General features: G+C 45.8%; 1 protein-coding gene across 1 annotated transcript in view; it reads right to left on the reverse strand.

Annotated features, from left to right (window-relative positions):
• Positions 1-540: 540 nt before the first annotated feature.
• LOC136006292 (AF4/FMR2 family member 1-like) overlaps positions 541-18,134 on the reverse strand; it is a 28,861-nt gene continuing 11,267 nt past the window's right edge. The window contains exons 8-21 of the mRNA XM_065664331.1: positions 16,794-16,866; positions 16,636-16,664; positions 15,240-15,420; positions 13,665-13,820; positions 10,197-10,297; positions 8,342-8,573; positions 7,131-7,222; positions 6,596-6,665; positions 5,687-5,817; positions 4,407-4,478; positions 3,883-3,976; positions 3,746-3,783; positions 2,158-2,372; positions 541-662 (exon numbers count right to left, since the gene is read on the reverse strand). Coding sequence (XP_065520403.1) covers positions 541-662; positions 2,158-2,372; positions 3,746-3,783; positions 3,883-3,976; positions 4,407-4,478; positions 5,687-5,817; positions 6,596-6,665; positions 7,131-7,222; positions 8,342-8,573; positions 10,197-10,297; positions 13,665-13,820; positions 15,240-15,420; positions 16,636-16,664; positions 16,794-16,866 — 1,606 coding nt within the window. The remainder of the gene's footprint in view (positions 663-2,157; positions 2,373-3,745; positions 3,784-3,882; positions 3,977-4,406; positions 4,479-5,686; positions 5,818-6,595; positions 6,666-7,130; positions 7,223-8,341; positions 8,574-10,196; positions 10,298-13,664; positions 13,821-15,239; positions 15,421-16,635; positions 16,665-16,793; positions 16,867-18,134) is intronic.

Here is an 18,134-nt window from a genome sequence, read left to right on the forward strand (position 1 = left end):
TTGTTCAAGGGGCTTAAGAAGTTGTTCCACGTACCAAAGAAGTTGTTGCAGGTACACAAGAAGCTGTTCCAGGTACCTAAGAAGTCCTTCCAGATACCTAAGAAGTTCTTGCAGGCACTTAAGAAGTTGTTGCAGGAACCTAAGAAGTTGTTCTAGGGGCTTAAGAAGTTGTTCCATGTACCAAATAAGTTGTTCCAGGTACCAAAAATGCTGTTTCGGGTACCTAAGAAGTTGTTGCAGGTATCTAAGAAGATGTTGCAGGTACCAAAGAAGTTCTTTCAGGCACCTAAGAAGTTGTTGCTGATTCCAAAGAACTTGTTGCAGGTACCTAAGAAGTTGTTACAGGTACCTAAGAAGATCCAGGGGCTTAAGAAGTTGTTCCACGTACCAAAGTAGTTGTTCAAGGTATCTAAGAAGCTGTTCGAGGTAGCTAAGTAGTTCTTCCAAGTACCTAAGAAGAAGTTGTTTCAGGTACTTAACAAGAAGAAGTTGTTCCACCTACTTAAGAAGAAGAACCAACTTAACTAACTTGAGCACCAGTTAAGGCATTTTACTTTTCAGTCTCAGCCAGTGTATACTCTGTCTAACATAATGGACCAGTCTGATCAAGCTGCTGGTCAGTGACAGCTGCTCCGATGCTGCGTCGAGTTCCTCAAAAAGCTCTGGAAGAATAGAGAGAAAACGTTTGGTTGGTTTCACACAAGAGGCACGGAGGGACAACAGCAGCACACTGTCACTTGGGAAGTCCCGTTAAAGACATTGTTAATACAGAGAGCTCAGCGGTATTAGAAGGCTGGGAAGTGTTCACAAGCACGCACGGCAGGGCATATGAGAGGAAAAGGCACTCACGCGTGCATACGCACCGAACCACTTCCCCCAGTGCTGCCTCTAAAAGGACATTGAGACTCCATGGCAGCGGGCACAAGTCTGGGTGTTCACACGCCAGTCCCTGCCACATGCTCCTCCAGGTGTTAAACAGGCCAGATTTGACTGTCTTTCTGAATGATGCCCAGAAGCACACACAGCTGTCAGAACATCCCCTTCCCTTCATCCGCCCTCAAACCTTGGAGCCATCATGACTTCTCAGCTGAAGAGGTTTAAGCATTTCTATGGCTTGACAGGCTATACAGCTCTAATTTGAATTGCTTTTAGCTGGGCACTTCAGGCAGATTTAAGGTAGTCCTCCTGTCCTCCCACCAGCTTCAGGCACTATGCTCCTTCTCCTGCACACGTAGGAGATGGCTCTTGTAGCCCATCTGAGGCTGCTGGGAGGTGCTGTCAGGCCGCACACCCTGCTCTGTGCTGCCAATCTTCTCTGCAGGTGACAGCAAGTTATGGGAAATTAGCCCCCCTGTTCCTTTCCAGTCACCTTTGTGAGACATTCCTGTAGGACCTGCCTTCCAGTGACATGGGCTTGTCCCAGTCCCTTAGTCCCTCCAGTCTCAATCATGTTGCAGAGTACCTTTCAGCTCTCCTGTTTTACACACAAAGGTTGGAGGCTGAAAACTTCTGCTCAGCTGTGTAAGGAACATTTCAGGAGCATTCTCTGAATTCCAGCCATTGCCTCATCAGTGTATTTTTACAGCCTTCCAGCAATTGAGCCAGGCACATTGGTCTTTTGGGGTTCTGTGAGTTTGCCAACAGATCGTGACAATACATCCCTTCACCCACAGCAGCTCTGAAAACTGTGCTTTATGGAAAATGACGCTGCAAATGCCACGTGGAAGAGCAGGTTGCAGACTGAAGGCACCCAATCTAGGGATTTTGTGCATTCACCAACAAAAGCACAGGGCTGCAGGCCAAACTGTTTCTACTGAAAGTGAACCCTCTCAGCAAACCTAAGCATCCCAAAGGGAAAAGTAGCCAGCAAAAGACTCCTTATGCCTCTTGTGTTACCAGGAAACACGAGTGGGCTGGTTCCCTGCACTTGATATGCTCACCCCTTAGCTCTTAGACATTTGAGGATGCCAAGCCAACCTTTTCATTGGAACACTCATCAGCGTATCATCATCAAGTGTCTCTGCCAGTATGCCATAGCTGTCTGTATGCGATGCTTTGGTCTTTAGGTATGATGTTTGCTACACTGGTAGAATGTAGGCATGCACATACTCATAAACACAACACAAAAGACAGAAAAGCCAGAGGGGAAAAACTTACCCTTATTCTTCAGGATCAGTGCATCAGCTTGTTCCCAATTATTAAGCGCAGAGAGACCACAGGAAGTGATGTTGACGTAGGAGTAGGTCATGTCTAGGATATTGGAGGAGACGGTGGTTGAAGAGCACATACTGTTGCCACTGTAGGTGCTAGCTCCCGGCTGAGAAGTGGTAGGAGACGGCATTGGAAAAGATGGAGAAGGCATGCCTGTGCTCCTGCAGGAGAAAGAAACACCATCGTGAACATTTAACTTCAGAGTTTAAAACCTTGCCACAGACCATCTCATGCCAGGAGCTATCCGGTATCAACCAGGCTTGCAGAATGGAGCAGTGTTGAAAACTGAGATGTGTTCAGCTACGTAGCAAGTAACTGTCCTCTGAGTGCAAGGCCAAGGTTTTTGAAGCGATTTGCAACTCTTAAGGACTCCTCTTGACAGCAGAAAACATAGGACCAGTATCAGAAAGGGCTATACATCCACCTTCCAGAATCTACACCTACTTCAGGTAGGAAGTAGAGGCCTTCACCAGACCCTCTAAGTACTTGTTCCTAATGACTTCCATTGCAGGCATGCTGAAGCTCCCCACTTATGGAGGCTGGAGTTTCTGACAGCCAGTCAAAGCAGCCAGGTCTGCCCACACACACTTATTTAGAGACCTAGAGAAGCTAAAAGCAGGCAGCTGCCCGCTCTTCCAGACACAGGCTGCCTTCATCACAGGGCTTCAGCTCCACCACTCCAACCAACCTAATATTAGTCACTGGTATGACAGGGCTTCCACCGCTGCTCTTGGGTACCATCTACGTCCCAGTAAACTGTACTGTGCAAGGTGGCAGAAAAATAACTGGAATTTCAGCACCACTGTTAAAGACCAAACAACCCGATCACAACTGCGGAGTTTCAAAGGGACCCATGTGGAGCCCAGTAGCTATCTACCAAATGCAGTTCCCATAGCACATAGAGAAGGTCTTTCTTACTGTCATTAAATCACAGGCCCAGTCTCCTGGGTCAAACACTGTCAGGTGGCAGCTTGCCTTTTACTTTCGCTGCCACATACACAGCAACACTGCTGCAGATACCTAGAAAGGACAACATGCTCTAGAACTCACAAATTAGAAAACGAGTTTCTTAATTGGTGACTGAGCTAAAGAGACAAATATTAAAGTATCACCTCAAAGTTATGCTGCCACAGGGTGAAGGCATGACCCTACTGGACAGTGGCCAGGAAATTAGGAGGGTATCTCACTAAGTATCAAAGGATCTCTAACAGAACAAAGATGACAACAAGGGCTTTGAAACAGCATAGTGATGATACCTTCTTTGCTCCTCTGACCACTTCTTTGGTAAAGAACTGCTCCGCCTGATACGCGGTAACTCTGGACCTCGTAACAAAGAAAACCTCTTCCCAACAAGAAGAGATGGGAAAGAGAGAGCGGAAACATACTCATGGCCCCTAACAGTATGATTTCAGGGGGCAAGAAGGAGCAAATGGAAAGGCACTCTCACATGCAGCTTGCAACTCAAAGACTCCAGCTGCTGTTTTCACTCACACCCTTATGGGCACATTACAACACATCTATTTTCAAATCTTACCTTGCAACAGATGGAGAAGGTGCTTTTGTGGGAAAACTCTGCAGCAAGAAAAGAACTCGGGTTAGATTTGGGCTGTTCAGCTGACATCAGCAACTACTGCAGCCATCCATCTGGCAGCTCAGTTACGCGTGTCCTACCTTGAAGTGGTCATTCAGAATGCTGGAATACTTTGCTGCAGTCTCTTTTTTGCCACGGAACATTGCCATGTCCAGAAGGGACAGGCAGCGCATGCTGTGAACAGAAACACAGCCAAGCTTGCTCAATATTCACGCTTGCTGCTGCCTGCTCAGCAGCCACCAGCCTTGTAGGACGCAGGCAGGCATGCCTCAGCTCTACTGCAAAGTCAAGAAAGCTCAGGATTTCTCCTCCTTCTGCTCATCATTAAAAAAGTCACTGTGAAATAATCACAAGGGGAAAGAAACCAAACGAGGGGGGGTCTGGTCTTTCATATAAACACGTGCCCAGCCTCTTACAGGTGCCACAGGCTGAGTAAAGCCCCCATCCAAAGATGTTCCTGTTCAGTCTGGGTTTTATAGCGTGAGGTTTTCTTCCTTGCAGAACCCTCATTCCCATTTCACTCACTCCTTTTCCCCTGAAAGCAATGAGTCTTTCACTCGATCAAGCCTCAAAAGTACGGAGGCACGGAAAACCAGTTACGCACCATAACACGGTAAAGATTTCTTCATGTGAAGAAGCTGAGGAGCTCATACAGTATTTTAGTGTCATGATGAACCTAAGGAAACAAAAGAAGGAGAACCTTGTCAGCCATCAGTGATCCGATGGCCCGCTCTGTATATGAAAAAACAGTGCATGCCATTATCTCAAAAGCTGGCCCAAAAGTCAGGAAACCTGCCCTGAGGTCTTAGTCCTGGCACCAAGTGCTTTGTATGATCTCGAGCAGAGGACTGTCTCAAAATGCCTTGTTTTCCATGCAGCAGGAATAGATACGGCCTCTTATGTGACTCACTCTCCTCTCGCACGATTAACAGGCAGCGCCCCTCCAGGCAGATGTTCCCCGTGGGCCACCTACAGGCCTGGGGCCCGTAAGACATGCCCCCAGCACTGAAAGTGAAATACCAATTCAAGTGTTTCTGGACAAGGCAGACATCTTAGAGGAAATGTTTCGCTTGGCAAAAACCAACCAAGCAAATCTCCTTTCTGAAAGCAAAGCAACAGCAGCAGCTGGGAAATACAGTCCATCGAGAGCAGAAAGCAAACAATTCCTTTTAGAAGTTTGTAGTCTAGGACAGAAAAACCTGACAGCTGTTTCAGCTGTGAGGCAGGGCATCAAATCAACTCTCAAACACACCCATACATCCCCTAATGTCAATATGAATAAACTGATACCTGTCTCTCTCCTATCCAGTACATGGTTCCTCAGGTTGTGCTGCCTGTATATGTCACACTGCCTGCGCATGTCATACTACCTGCATATATCTACTATGGCTGTGAAACTAAACGGGGAAGGTTGCTAAAAGAAGCCCCAGTGAAGCGTACTGGTAGCAAAACACATGGCAGAAACCAGCAAAGTCTGCCTTCAATCAAGTTGCAAGACCTCTGGGGCACTGACTGCTCTTCCACATGCTGTACTGTTGCTTTGCTTTTTAAAACTGAAATGCTACTGAGCTCACATGCAAAAGCAACTTCAGATCTGGATAAAGGAAAAATCCCTTCATGTCCTTTCTTGTCAGAACCAGTGTTCTCTGGTGTACCTCAGCTGCAAGGCTCAAAGGCTCAGGAGGACGTGGTGCCTACTTCTTCTGACAAGCAATGCTGAACCATTTCAAAGGATTTGTCTCTGGTGCCTTTGCATGGTCCGTCTCGTGCTTACACAGCAACCTGAACTCTGCTCCATGGTGGGAACCCACAGCTGCCACAGCTGCAAACAAGCAACGCAAGTAACCCTTCCCCTCCAGACATGTTGCTTTGGAAACTGCTTACTTGATGAAATCTGTGGTGTCCTGGAATATTTTGTAGGCCATTTTCTGTGCATTCGATTCCATGGCAATTCCATACTCAATCAAGAAAAGGGCAGATTCTAGGTACTGGAAGGCCTTCGCAATCTTGTCAGTCTATTGGGAAGAAAATTCTCATTTTTAGACTAAGACAAAAACTACTTCTCTCAAGTGTACCCAAATTCCCTTTTTCTCCCTAGTAAGTCAGGATTTGAAGAAAGAAAAAGATGCAGGCCAGGCCTCCAGGTGACAGTTAATGTGGCCTTTGTGTGCTCTGGCTATTTGTATCTCTTCCTCTTGACCAATGGTTTCCCCAGGTATTTATTATCTTAACAGTTTTCAGATACTACTGTCCGGTCTTGGAGGCCTGGCTCACGAAAGGCAGGGTCCCTCACTTCATTTCCACAGGTAAATGGCAAGCAGCATATGTAAATTATGTGACTAAGGCATAACTAGCAAAAACTACACTGCTTCATGTACACTGTTAAACGGCACATGAAGAAGAGAGCTGGTTACATCCGCAAAGGGCACGTCCGAGTCTTGTCCCCCAGCAACACAATTACTGTCAGGATCCTGACATTTCAGAGGATACTGTCCTAAAACTGTTCTGACAAGGGCTTTGTCATAGCTCTGCAAAGCAAAGTGGCCTGCTAACCTCAGACAACATCTGCTCTAAATCCTGTTCTTGAGGCATATTCTCTGGATGTGTTTATAGCAAAGGGAAATGTCTGAATATTTGGGAAATAAAGACAGCATCCCCACATATGTCTTGAACATACTCCAGGTTTGGAGTACGGAAGTCATTTTAGCTAGTGAGTCCTCATTCACATGCACACAAATATTGGCTCCGAATGCATGAGCTGGTTTACATTTCTAACACAGAGCCAAAACTTACCATTGCATCAGCTTTGTGCTTCAGCCTAATGGCCTCTTCTAGGTAGTATTCTGCTGGGTACTTCAGATGTCTGAATTGGGGACAGAGAGAGGAAAAAGAGAAAACAGAGAAAAGGCATAGGATGATTATCAATTTTACCTTCCTATCTCGAGGATGCTCCGAGTACAAACAGCCTTTGGTGAGCTTCTTTATAGCCTTATCGAACATGTTACAACTATGACAGTCACCAAGTAACTGTCTGCATGTTCAGAAACACACAGCAGCTGAAGGCAACATTCTAATTTCTAAATTAATAAGTAATTTCTAGAGTAGTGGTTCTAATACAAGCAATGTTGTAATTAGACCTTTGCTTTGCGGTAGGTGGGATAAGTCCCAGCCATGAGAAGACAGGAGAGGGCAAGTCACTGACAACCTCTCCTTCTCTCTTTCCTCCCCAGAGAAGTGCCTATAAAAGCAGAAGCCAGGGTGGCTGCAGGGCCAGCCTGGCCTGGTGGCTTTAGAAAGTACAGATGAGGGGTGTAAAACAAAACCTTACCTTTCAAACTTGAGTTGAGGTCTCTTTGGCTGGGAGGTACCATGTCGCAAAGAAGGCACTGGGAAAAGTTTTGTGACACATCCGGCAGATCCCTGACAAAGCACAGAATACAGATAAATCTGGTTAGAGAGACGTCGAAAACGATCCCAAAGCTTGCCTTCCCTAAATTTCAATAGGAAATGCTTTTTTGTCCCAGGCAGAGTCTGTCTTCCAGGCTCTACCTGTCTTCTTACCTACTTCCCCAGCACCTCCTCCAATAACGGAAATGGAAACCTGGCTTCTTACCTGACTGCTAGTAAGGCTTAATACCATTCATCTCATTAATGCTTTTCCCAAGCATGGGGAAATTAAGTAGCAGCTTTCCTTGCACAATGGCTAAGATAGCAGTGAGGCTGCAAGCAGCACATTTTTCACCGTGTTTCATGAAACCTTGCACTAACCAAAGCAGCAATAGGTAAGATCCATTCACACTTGTTTGCAGCTTAACCACACAATTGTTGATTCTCCATTGCCAACTACATTATAAGGAAAAAGCAAGCAGTTAGAAGCCAGCTGATAGAGCGAGCACAGTCGGGCTTGACTCACACAACATACGAGAGCGCACACACCCAGCCACTAGTAAATAGCAAGATAATTGAATTTTACAACCCAAAAATGCAAAGATCCAGCTGCAAGGATCACTAACAATTCCATAAGCAAACTATAAACCAAACTTCAACAGGGGAGATTTAGGTTAGAGAGATGGAAGAATTTCTTTACTGTGAGGATGGTGAGGCACTGAAATAGGTTGCCCAAGCAAGTGGGAAATGCTCCAACCCATCCCAAACCAATCTATGATACTATGAAAAACTTATACCCAGGTTGTATGTTTCTTATATTTAAGCAGCCCACTTTTCCCTTTTGTATACACCCTTATTTTACACCAATATTGTACTTGCAGGTGCCTGCAGTCAGAAACAGTTAGTGTCATCAACACGATGCGTTAGTTTTTTGCATGGGCACCTCTTCTCACTATGCTTCACTAAATGAAATGAAAACAAATGATGGCAAGTCAGCAGAGAAGTTCTAATGTAGGCTTCTGGGCTAGCGACATATGGTTACAGATAGCCGTGAAAGGGCCTTTTCTGTATCCTCAGAGCATGTTTCTAAAGAGAATCACGCAGCACCCGCACGTTGCAGGAAACTTCCTGTTAGTTATAACAAATACCTACTTTGATACCCTTTGACAGTTCAGCTTGGTTACTCTCCAGTCTGCGGCGCTTGCAGATCAAAGGATCCTTGTTGTCGCTCTTGTTCTTGGCGGCGTTATCAAAGTCAGACAGCTCACTCTGGCTTCGGGGTCTCTTCTGGGCCACCTTTGTTGACTTTGGTGCTGGACGTATAGGAGGCAGCGGTGGCAGTGGTGGAGGTAGAAAATTTTGCTTCCGGTATTCATATGATGTTCTTGAGTTTGATGCTCTGGAGATGGGAAGAGAATTCAGCAATTGGGAGGAATATGATGCATCAATAATGTAGTGATTTTTTACAGACTTGGTTGCATCATGTACCAATTATGCTTAAATTTCTCTGGAAGTGAAGATGACAGTAAGAATCCAACAAAGGCAAAATGAAATTTCATTGCGCATTAGATACCACATCTTCAGCTGCTAACAACAGACAAGCAAGTTGCTTTTCAAGTAGAATTAAGCCCCGGGACTTGTCCTTGCAATAAAAACTTCTAACCAGGATAGCAGGATATTGCAAAAAAGGCATCCCTCCAACGCAGCCCCTTTTTACTTAAAGACACAGACAGTCAGTTCTCTGGGAGAAATCACCCAACAGGGCAAATAAACTGCAGCACTGCCTCTCTTTCCCCATTATGGTAGAAGGGGTCTTCTGTAGTTACAGATCCTCACCCTGACACTTGATCCTGTCCATACATGGACAGAATTAAACTGAGTTGTTCCTTTAAGATTTGCCTGCTCGACTAGACACCACTTACAAGACTGAGAGGGTTCAAGTCAGAGATTTCAAATGTTGCACTTTTTGAATGGCAGGGACTATCCCATTTAATAATATGGTGGCATATCAGATTTCTGAAGTTAGCAACACAAGGGAACTCCGGCAGATTTAAGCAACACCAAATAACTCTAAACCTTGTTTCACAACTGCTCATTTACCTCCCTTTTATTCAGCTTCTCAAAGTTTCCACAAAAATACTGAGCAGGGCATTCCAGCTCATGGACTGCAACATCAGAAGGAGGAAATTAACCCAGTGAAAAGACTGAAGTGTAATGTTGCACATCTGGCTTCATTCTGCTGTGCGTGGGTCAGTCCTCTCCCCTGTTGCACAACCCACTTTTCCCATGGCACAGTCCCTACTCACTGCACTCATGCTCCTTAGCTTCACTTCCTTGTTACAGCTCCAGAGAGGATTCTAGCACAGCAGCACCCTCTGACCTGAGCCAGTGCCCACTCTCCCCCATGCTACATCTTCTCCTTTCACTCCAAAAGCCGGAGCATGAGGTTTGCCTTCACTGAGAAAAAGGGAGGAATGAACCCCCGAGTCAAAGCCCCTCCATTATTACACCACCTGAAATATCACCCAACTAAATGCTAGCCCAGTGTTTCAGGGCTTTAAGAGTACATCTCTATTTTCTCTGCAGAAAAGCAGCTTACTCCTATTTTCAGCCCACAAACCTCAACACTGTAGCAATCCAAGTCAATGCCTCAAATTCAAGCCATAAGCAAGAATTTAATGCAGTAGCCCATGACTGATGCACAAGCCTCCCATTTGAAGACATGCTCCTGGAAGCACTTGCTCTAGCAAGGATCTAGACAAAATGCGGGCAGTACAAATTAGGCATATTATATAGGGAAAATCTCAGTACACCCATTAGAAGCACTGAAAATGCTATGCTGGAATAAAGGACAAATTCCTGGCCATAAAGGCCACGTCAAATTCCAGACAGAGTCATGATTCACATTACCTTATAAGCAAATGTATAAGGACAGAAGATACAGTTTCTTTTTTAAGACAGACTCACTTTCGTGCATCTTTCTGCCATTCCACCACTGTATACTCACTTCAATTTCTTGGAGCCTTTCTTAGGTGAACAGTTCAGTGATTTGTTTTCTTTCTCTGATTTCACTTTCTTCCTACTCGTCTCTTCGTCCACTGCTTTCCTCTAACAGGAAGAAAGAAAACCAAATCACTCAGGTTTTTGAGGTTCATGTAAAGTATAAACCAGTACAGCTAAGTTTCATCTATTCTTGTTAAAAGTATTGAAAAGATACTGGAACCAAGAAAGGGGAAACCCAGACCGCAGCAGATACAGATTTCAGGTTCACTGACCAGTATCCTAAAATGACATTTTATCTACTTCTGCTTGGGTATTTTGTAGTGGCAGAGATGGAACTGCTCAACCTCTTGCTGCTAATCGTAATCAAAATTAAGGCACTTCCATTGCTCAAAATAAGCATTGCATCTGTTCCGGATGGGCTTTTTTTCTTCTACTTGGTATGAATTATACAGAAATGTATTCAGATTCCTCCTGATGTAGTCATGAACTGCCGACAATTGTGGGTTTTGATAAGTCTTATCAAAGGGAAGGGAAACACTGCATTCGGATGTGCAGGGCTTTTGGGGTTTAGTAACAAAACTATGATATAGATGAAATTTTAAGAGCCAGTTAAAACTGCTGCCACTGTCTTCCAACAGGAACCATTAAGGTAGAGAGGTAATAAATACTACTTTTCAATTGCACTCCCTAGATGGAAAAGTATAAGAGATCAAAAAATCATCAGCTCACATGAATGAAAAACTTCAGAATAATTTGCTACAAGCCAAGGAAATGTAAAAGAACCTGCACTTCTCAGTCAGCAATACCCATTGGCTGTCAATAGCCAAAAGCATGCTAGGACTTTGTGTCCCTCCCAAGAGTACATCCAGGTTTATGTCACTATGGCAGAGCTCAGTGGGCTGTGTGCAGCACCGAGTCTACCTTTGTCAGTGTGCTCAGGGCAAGGCTCCAGATCATGACCTTAAACTGTCTCTCAGGTTGAGCTCCACACTGCAGCAAAAGATGTCTGACAGCTGTACTGACCTAGCTGGCTGTGATGAGCCTGCAAGGACAGATGCATGCTGACATAATACAGACAGTGAGGCTCTGAGGGGGGGTTTCCTGAAGCCAGACACTCAGAGTGCAAGCCAAGACGTGTCTAAGATCAAACAGCTGCTCCCTTGGGTCTTAGTTTGCTGATGACACAAAACTGGGAGGAGTGGCTGACACACCAGAGGACTGTGCTGCCATTCAGCGAGACCTGGACAGGCTGGAGAGTTGGGCGGGGAGAAACTTGATGAAATTTAACAAGGGCAAGTGTAGAGTCTTGCATCTGGGGAAGAACAACCCCATGTACCAGTACAGGTTGGGGGTTGACCTGCTGGAAAGTAGTGAACGAGAAAGGGACCTGGGGGTCCTGGTGGATAGGAGGATGACCATGAGCCAGCAATGTGCTCTTGCGGCCAAGAAGGCAAATGGCATCTTAGGGTGCATTAGAAAGGGAGTGGTTAGTAGGTCAAGAGAGGTTCTCCTCCCCCTCTACTCAGCCTTGGTGAGGCCGCATCTGGAATATTGCGTCCAGTTCTGGGCCCCTCTGTTCAAGAAGGACAGGGAATTGCTTGAAGGAGTCCAGCGCAGAGCCACAAAGATGATTAAGGGAGTGGAACATCTCCCTTATGAGGAGAGGCTGAGGGAGCTGGGTCTCTTTAGCTTGGAGAAGAGGAGACTGAGGGGTGACCTCATCAATGTTTACAAATATGTAAAGGGTAGGTGTCAGGATGATGGAGCTAGGCTTTTTTCAGTGATATCCAGTGATAGGACAAGGGGCAATGGGTGTAAACTAGAGCATAGGAAGTTCCACGTTAACATCAGGAAGAACTTCTTTACTGTAAGAGTGACAGAGCACTGGAACAGGTTGCCCAGGGGGGTTGTGGAGTCTCCTACACTGGAGATATTCAAGGCCCGCCTGGACAAGTTCCTGTGTGATGTACTGTAGGTTACCCTGCTGTTGCAGGGGGGTTGGACTAGATGATCTTTTTAGGTCCCTTCCAACCCTTGGGATTCTGTGATTCTGTCTTCTGAGGCAGCAGGAGAAGTGACAGATTTACTGCCTGTTCACTTTTCTCCCATTGCTGTGCACGAGGGGCACTGCTGGGGTCTCTCAAATTTCTTCACTATTTCCCCACCCTCCTGAATTCTCCCCTACAGCTACGGGAAGGTCAGAAAATGACAAGACTAAACTAAACCCGCATGGGAACCAGGCTTATTCACCTACTACACGTGCTAAGCTACCCTCTTGGTGCGGACCACCAAAAAGGTATACAGGCTCAGAAACAGCCATAGTGGATACGATTCCACCACAAGGCTTGCAGCCAACCTTCTGTGTGCCTGGCTGGAAGTTTATTCACAGTCTCCTTTGGGAGATAGCTCTCCAAAAACCACTTGAGAGCAATTACTATCTTTGCTAAATAAAGGGCTGCCTCTAATTAAAATTGAAGCAACTGTTAGAGCTGAAGGACTCTGCAAGGGTGTGCCCAGAAAGCCCCTTACAGGACATATGCGTCTTTTAAGCCTTAGCACTACTGCTAGAACCACAGCAGCTGCAGGGAAAGCCAAAGAAACCTTCTACGTATTTATCCAAGCACTGAGATCCAAAGCAGGGTTTAGGGATGGTTGTTACCGTCAGTGAACCTGGTTCGGTTAAAAGTCTGCATTTATGGAAAAGCAAAAGGCACGAAGCTACCATCACCCCTAAGGAACAACACAGTTCAAGCCTGCAGAATTCCTTTCTCTTTGTGTAAACAAGCAATCACAACTGTTTCATGGAAATAAACTACTCCACACAGGAAAAGGCTATGCTACTCAGACTGAGGTTACTTGGCTAATGGCAGCAGAAGGTGCATACACAGACAAAACTGAAAACCACAAACTGGGATGGCTGGGTTAGTTCTTCTGGGCACCCCTACAAACTGCAGACGAGGTGCTCTCCCACAACAGACATTAAATGGGTAGCACAAATGACTGCACACTCTAGCAGGCATTTGAGATGCTGTGCTGCTTTGAAACGGGTTGCAGGGAGAAGGGGTACCGCAGCCCTATAAAGCTCTGATGGAGAAACCCCAAAATGCTACCGGGGAGGCTTGCCAGACGCATGCCGACGCAGCCTGCTGCCAAAAGCACCTCCAACACAGGAGAGCTGGGGTTTTGCTGTCTGCGAAAACTAGTCCTTCAGGAAAACACAGCAAAAAAGCATTTTAAAACACCAGAGCATTTGTTAGCTTACAGAGCGTTTCATTTGCTCAGCACGGGATCAGTGGCCAACAAGAAAGATCAGTGGACACTTTTGATTCACATTCCCTTTAGTAGTTTGTTAACACGTTCCCAGGAGAAGCATAATGATTCCACTCCCAACCTATAAAGCGGAAATGAACTCTCTGCGTGGGTGTTTCAAACGCCACCTTGGCCCTCATACAAACCAACCTCCACCACTCACCTTCTTTTCAAGCTCCCGCGGCTTGGCATTCTGGTGGCAAGAATTGCTCCTAATTCTCTGCTCCTTGCTCTTCTCACGTCTACTCGCAAGGGCTATTTCATGGAGACGCTCTGTAGGCAGTGCTGGTGTGTAAACCTTGGTTAGGCAGTTGTCAGCCTGCAGGCAAAAAGAGAAAGGAGAGCTGAAAGACTGAGGTCTTCATGAGCTATTTCCCTCCTAGCACAGCTTACCAGAACCCAGGGAAATTTCCTCTTTCAACAGTTTGAAAGAGCTTGAGAGACCACGAGACAGTGGGGATGCTCTAGCGTGCGCACATCAACATCTGCTTCAGAAACACAGACCCCATTTCTCCACAGGATCGGTCAAACGTGTTGCACAGCACTCCTGGATCACTGCTAGCCCTACCTGCCACTCACTAAGAGACCAGTCTACAGGAAAGCTTCGTCTGTGTTTGCCACTAACCAACCCTGCTGCAAACTGAGACAACATATCTAAAAAGCATCAATTGAAAAACCAGATTAGGTGCTGTCCTCGCAACACTTGTGCAAAATATTCTGCACGCAGCACTGCTTTCAAAGTGACAAGAAGCTGTGCCAGCTCTCACATGTCTCTGCAGTCTGACAGGTCGGCTGACAGGCTCCTGAGGTTTAACCATGAGAAAACCATTTACCAGAATTGTATAGCACATCAAGTCCAGCCTCTTCCGAGTCCTCTGCCTACACAGCCCAACACACACTTCCGTCCGCATCAAGCAAGGCACAAGCAATGAGCGAGCTCTGAAGGCCTCTGAAGTCAGTCAGATAAGAGAATGGGATTGCTACAAGCCCTGCCTAATCTAATAGCACTCTGACATATTACAATAAAGCCAACTAACCCTAAAACAGACAACAGAAGCTGCAAATCAGACGCAATTCTCTGGGACCCATTCTGAAACTACCGTGTGTGTGTCAGCATCACCCAAGTGTGTAGCTCATTGTCTGGACACCAGGGCACAGCTATGCTCTCACCCACATCAATTCTCCTCAGTCACAACTCTGCTTCCAAGAGGAACCACAGCTCTTCTCCAAAAAAGAGAGCCTCAAGTACATGAAAGTTTTACCAAGACTCCTGGGTTCCTTCCGCTGTGATTTTCTTCTCTATCCACATTCAACTGGCTGTAGAACACGTGGATAAACAAAACATATCCTCAACTTTCTTTGAGTGAAGCTACCTCGAAAACTGGTTTAAAACCCAGTTTGTTTTCCCATGGATTTAGGGGTTTTCATTACGTTTTCCAAACACTACGTAACACTTATGTTTTGCCAGTGAAGTCGCCAGTTCCTCAAGGAGTGCTAGACAAACACTTCAGGGTTAAGCAGGTAAAACTCTAATTATGCTGTTACTAAGGGTTATTGAATTGATCAACTCTAGAAGGGAAGCAAAGGGCAGGAAAAGTCTGATGATGCAGCATAGATGTAACAGGGACACCTGAACCATGACAGTATTTCAGGTCTCCAGGCCTGGCTGCACTCAGACAGCAGGGAGGCTGAGGCAAAAGGCTGTATTAAGCAGCCTCTGCGTTTTATCTGCATTCACCTCAGGCGCTGACGCTCTCAAAGGTTCCTTGGCTTCACTGCCGCTTGTCTCTGAGTCTGAAGAGCTGTCTGTGTCACTGGAGCTGTCTGAGTCTGAAGAGCTCCCTGAGCCACTGGATCTCCCTGACTCCGAGCTGCTGGAAAGTGCTGATGCCACAGTCTTGGGCTGGGACTGTTGGGCACTGCAAGGCCACCATGAGAGAAAATCAGAAGGCAGCATAGGTGAAGTTTCTTATTCTATTGAGATGGCAAGATTCAAAACTAAAACTGAACCCCCCTGTTTTGGTACTGAGAGGAGAAAGGATAAGGCCGAGGAATACAGTGCCATGCTCAAAAGATAAAGCACCGGAATAAAAAACCTCCAGAAGTAATAAAAGCTCCAACTCCATAACCAGGTCAGACAAATCTGTGAGCAGGACTGCTGCAGTCTGCAGCTGCATTTAGCCAACCAAAGATTAAGAAGGAACCAAAACTGGCAAGTGCTTTTCTGAAAGCCTCAACCCTCAAAAGAAAAGGGTGCCAGAAAGGCTAACAACACAGAAACATCCATTCCAGGATGTTCTTCCCGCAAAGTTTTGAATTCTTCTGTGTTACTTGGGCCAGGTGCTGGAACTGCTTCGTTAACAGACATGTCAAGCAGCAGCAGTAGCTTTTGCAATACTCTCCTCGCTTCAGAAGTGTTTTCATCCAGCACTGGCAATGGATGGAACTGAGGCAGAGCCATGACTTTGATGTAGTCCTTTGTTTTGAAATGGGCTTATGAATATTTTTTTTTATCTTTGAAACTTGTTCCATACGCCAGAATCAACACATTTGTATGGATCGGAGGCAAGTTTCTTGAAAACCTTGAAAATTCTGTGCTTCTCCACTTCCTATAACACCGGCAAGCGGCCATTAAGTCGACCCTAAACATTGCCTCTGACTAATGACACATAGCAGGAACTACTTATAAGGAGCTGCCTTTTCAGGAGGAGCTGAAACAGCCTCTGTGAGTCTACCCAACACTTTTCCGTTCTTCACCTGCTTGGCTGTTTTGGGCATCTTTCTAACCGAAAACTGGCCTCACACCTCACCCACCACTACTACAACTGAGAATCCCCTTAGCTCCAGTGTGATCTTCAGAAACTCTGGTGGAGGGGAAGAGAAGTCGGGGAAATATAATTCTGGTTGATAAGAAAAATCCAGCATGCCTGGATTATTCATTTCTCATTGGAGCTTTCTGTAAAACCCCACACAACTAACGCCAATTTTCAACAGCAGCTTCGGGCAGCTAGAAACCAAATCCTGTATCTACAGGAGAAACCAGGAACCCTTACCCATCCACCCCCTCTATTAAAAAACAGTTTGTTTTTCCCTCCTTATTTAGTCTAGCTACTAGTTCGAGAACAAATCTGTACCTTGAAGGAGCAAGTGGATTGTCAGCAACCTGGTTTGTTCACAAAAAAGGAAGAGAATGAGAGTAAAGGTTAGCTTAAGGCGTTCGGAACAACGCAACAAGGCGTGATGATTTAAAGCGATGTCTGCGTGCCTGGTGTACAAAATATCTAAAACTGACTTGGTTGTCATCACTGTCTTCGCTATCACTGACTTCGCTATCACTGACTTGCAGGTCTTCCTGGAGCAGCGCTCTGAAAGACAACCAGAAGATAAGTATCAGCCAAGGCAGACGCACTTTCAAGCACCAGACGCTGAAAATGACTCGGTTTGTGCTTGCCAAAAGAATCCAACCTCCCACATTCTTTATGAACGTTTGGCATTCTCTATCTGCTAAACCCTGTCATTACCTGAATGAATGATAAAATGATAACACACAATCTAGGAACATTTTATTGTACTTTTCAACTAATCTCGGGACATTTTGAAAAGGACGTCAGTATCATTGCCTGACATCCATCTACACACAACAAAGATGAAGTTCTGTGAGGGGAATGCTCCTCGCTTAAGTTTATCTAGCACACTAACACAGCAGCACAGGGTGCGAGAAGTCTCATCCTTGTACATGAAGAGACTGGCATGCTATTGGGCTGCACTCAGTCCCCAAGGGACAGAAAGCATCATCTGTGCACCAGAAGCTGTGCGCGCTCATGCTCTCTGCTCTCAGGGGCTGTAAATACTTCTTCTGTCACAAGGGCTCTCTTTTTGCTGCTCAAGTCTTCTACCATACATACGTAAGTAAATGCCAAGGGCCAGGGATGGAGCATTCACAACCTCCCTGGACAACCTATTCCAGAGCCTCACCACCCTAACAGGAAACAACTTCCTGCTTATATCCAATCTAAACTTTGCCTGTTTAAGTTTTAACCCGTTACTCCTTGTCCTGTCACTACAGCCCCTAATGACGAGTCCCTCCCCAGCATCCCTGTAGGCCCCCTTCAGATACTGGAAGGCTGCTATAAGGTCTCCACGCAGCCTTCTCTTCTCCAGGCTGAAGAGCCCCAACTAAACACTAAAACTTCAAAGAAGTCCTATTTCTGCAAGGACAGACAAAGCCGGTTTCCCCAAAACAAGGTTTCAACAAATTCTTAAATAGCTTCGTTAAAGACAATAAATCTGCTTCAGCAATTATAATGCCTTAATTAGCTCATGACTTGACAAACAGACACCAAGTTTTCATTCGCAGGACCTGTTCTTTTGCAGCTTAGATACACTCCATCAATCGCCCTCCAAAGCTATAGAAAAGCTCTCTTAGTGAGAGAAGGACCGCTAAAATCAGCATCGCTTGCAAAACAACCCCAGTGAAAGCAAAGGCTGGTCCTTCCCTGCCAGCTGGGTTAAAGATGCATCACCACAAATGAGTGCGACATTTCCCCCTTTAAAAGAAGGGCTCTTCCATTCCAGCACTGCCAGGTGCTAACTTAGGGCTGTATACAAGAACGAAAGCCATCTGGGAAACCCT

Source organism: Lathamus discolor, chromosome 1 (assembly GCF_037157495.1).
Source record: "Lathamus discolor isolate bLatDis1 chromosome 1, bLatDis1.hap1, whole genome shotgun sequence".
Taxonomy (NCBI): domain Eukaryota; kingdom Metazoa; phylum Chordata; class Aves; order Psittaciformes; family Psittacidae; genus Lathamus; species Lathamus discolor.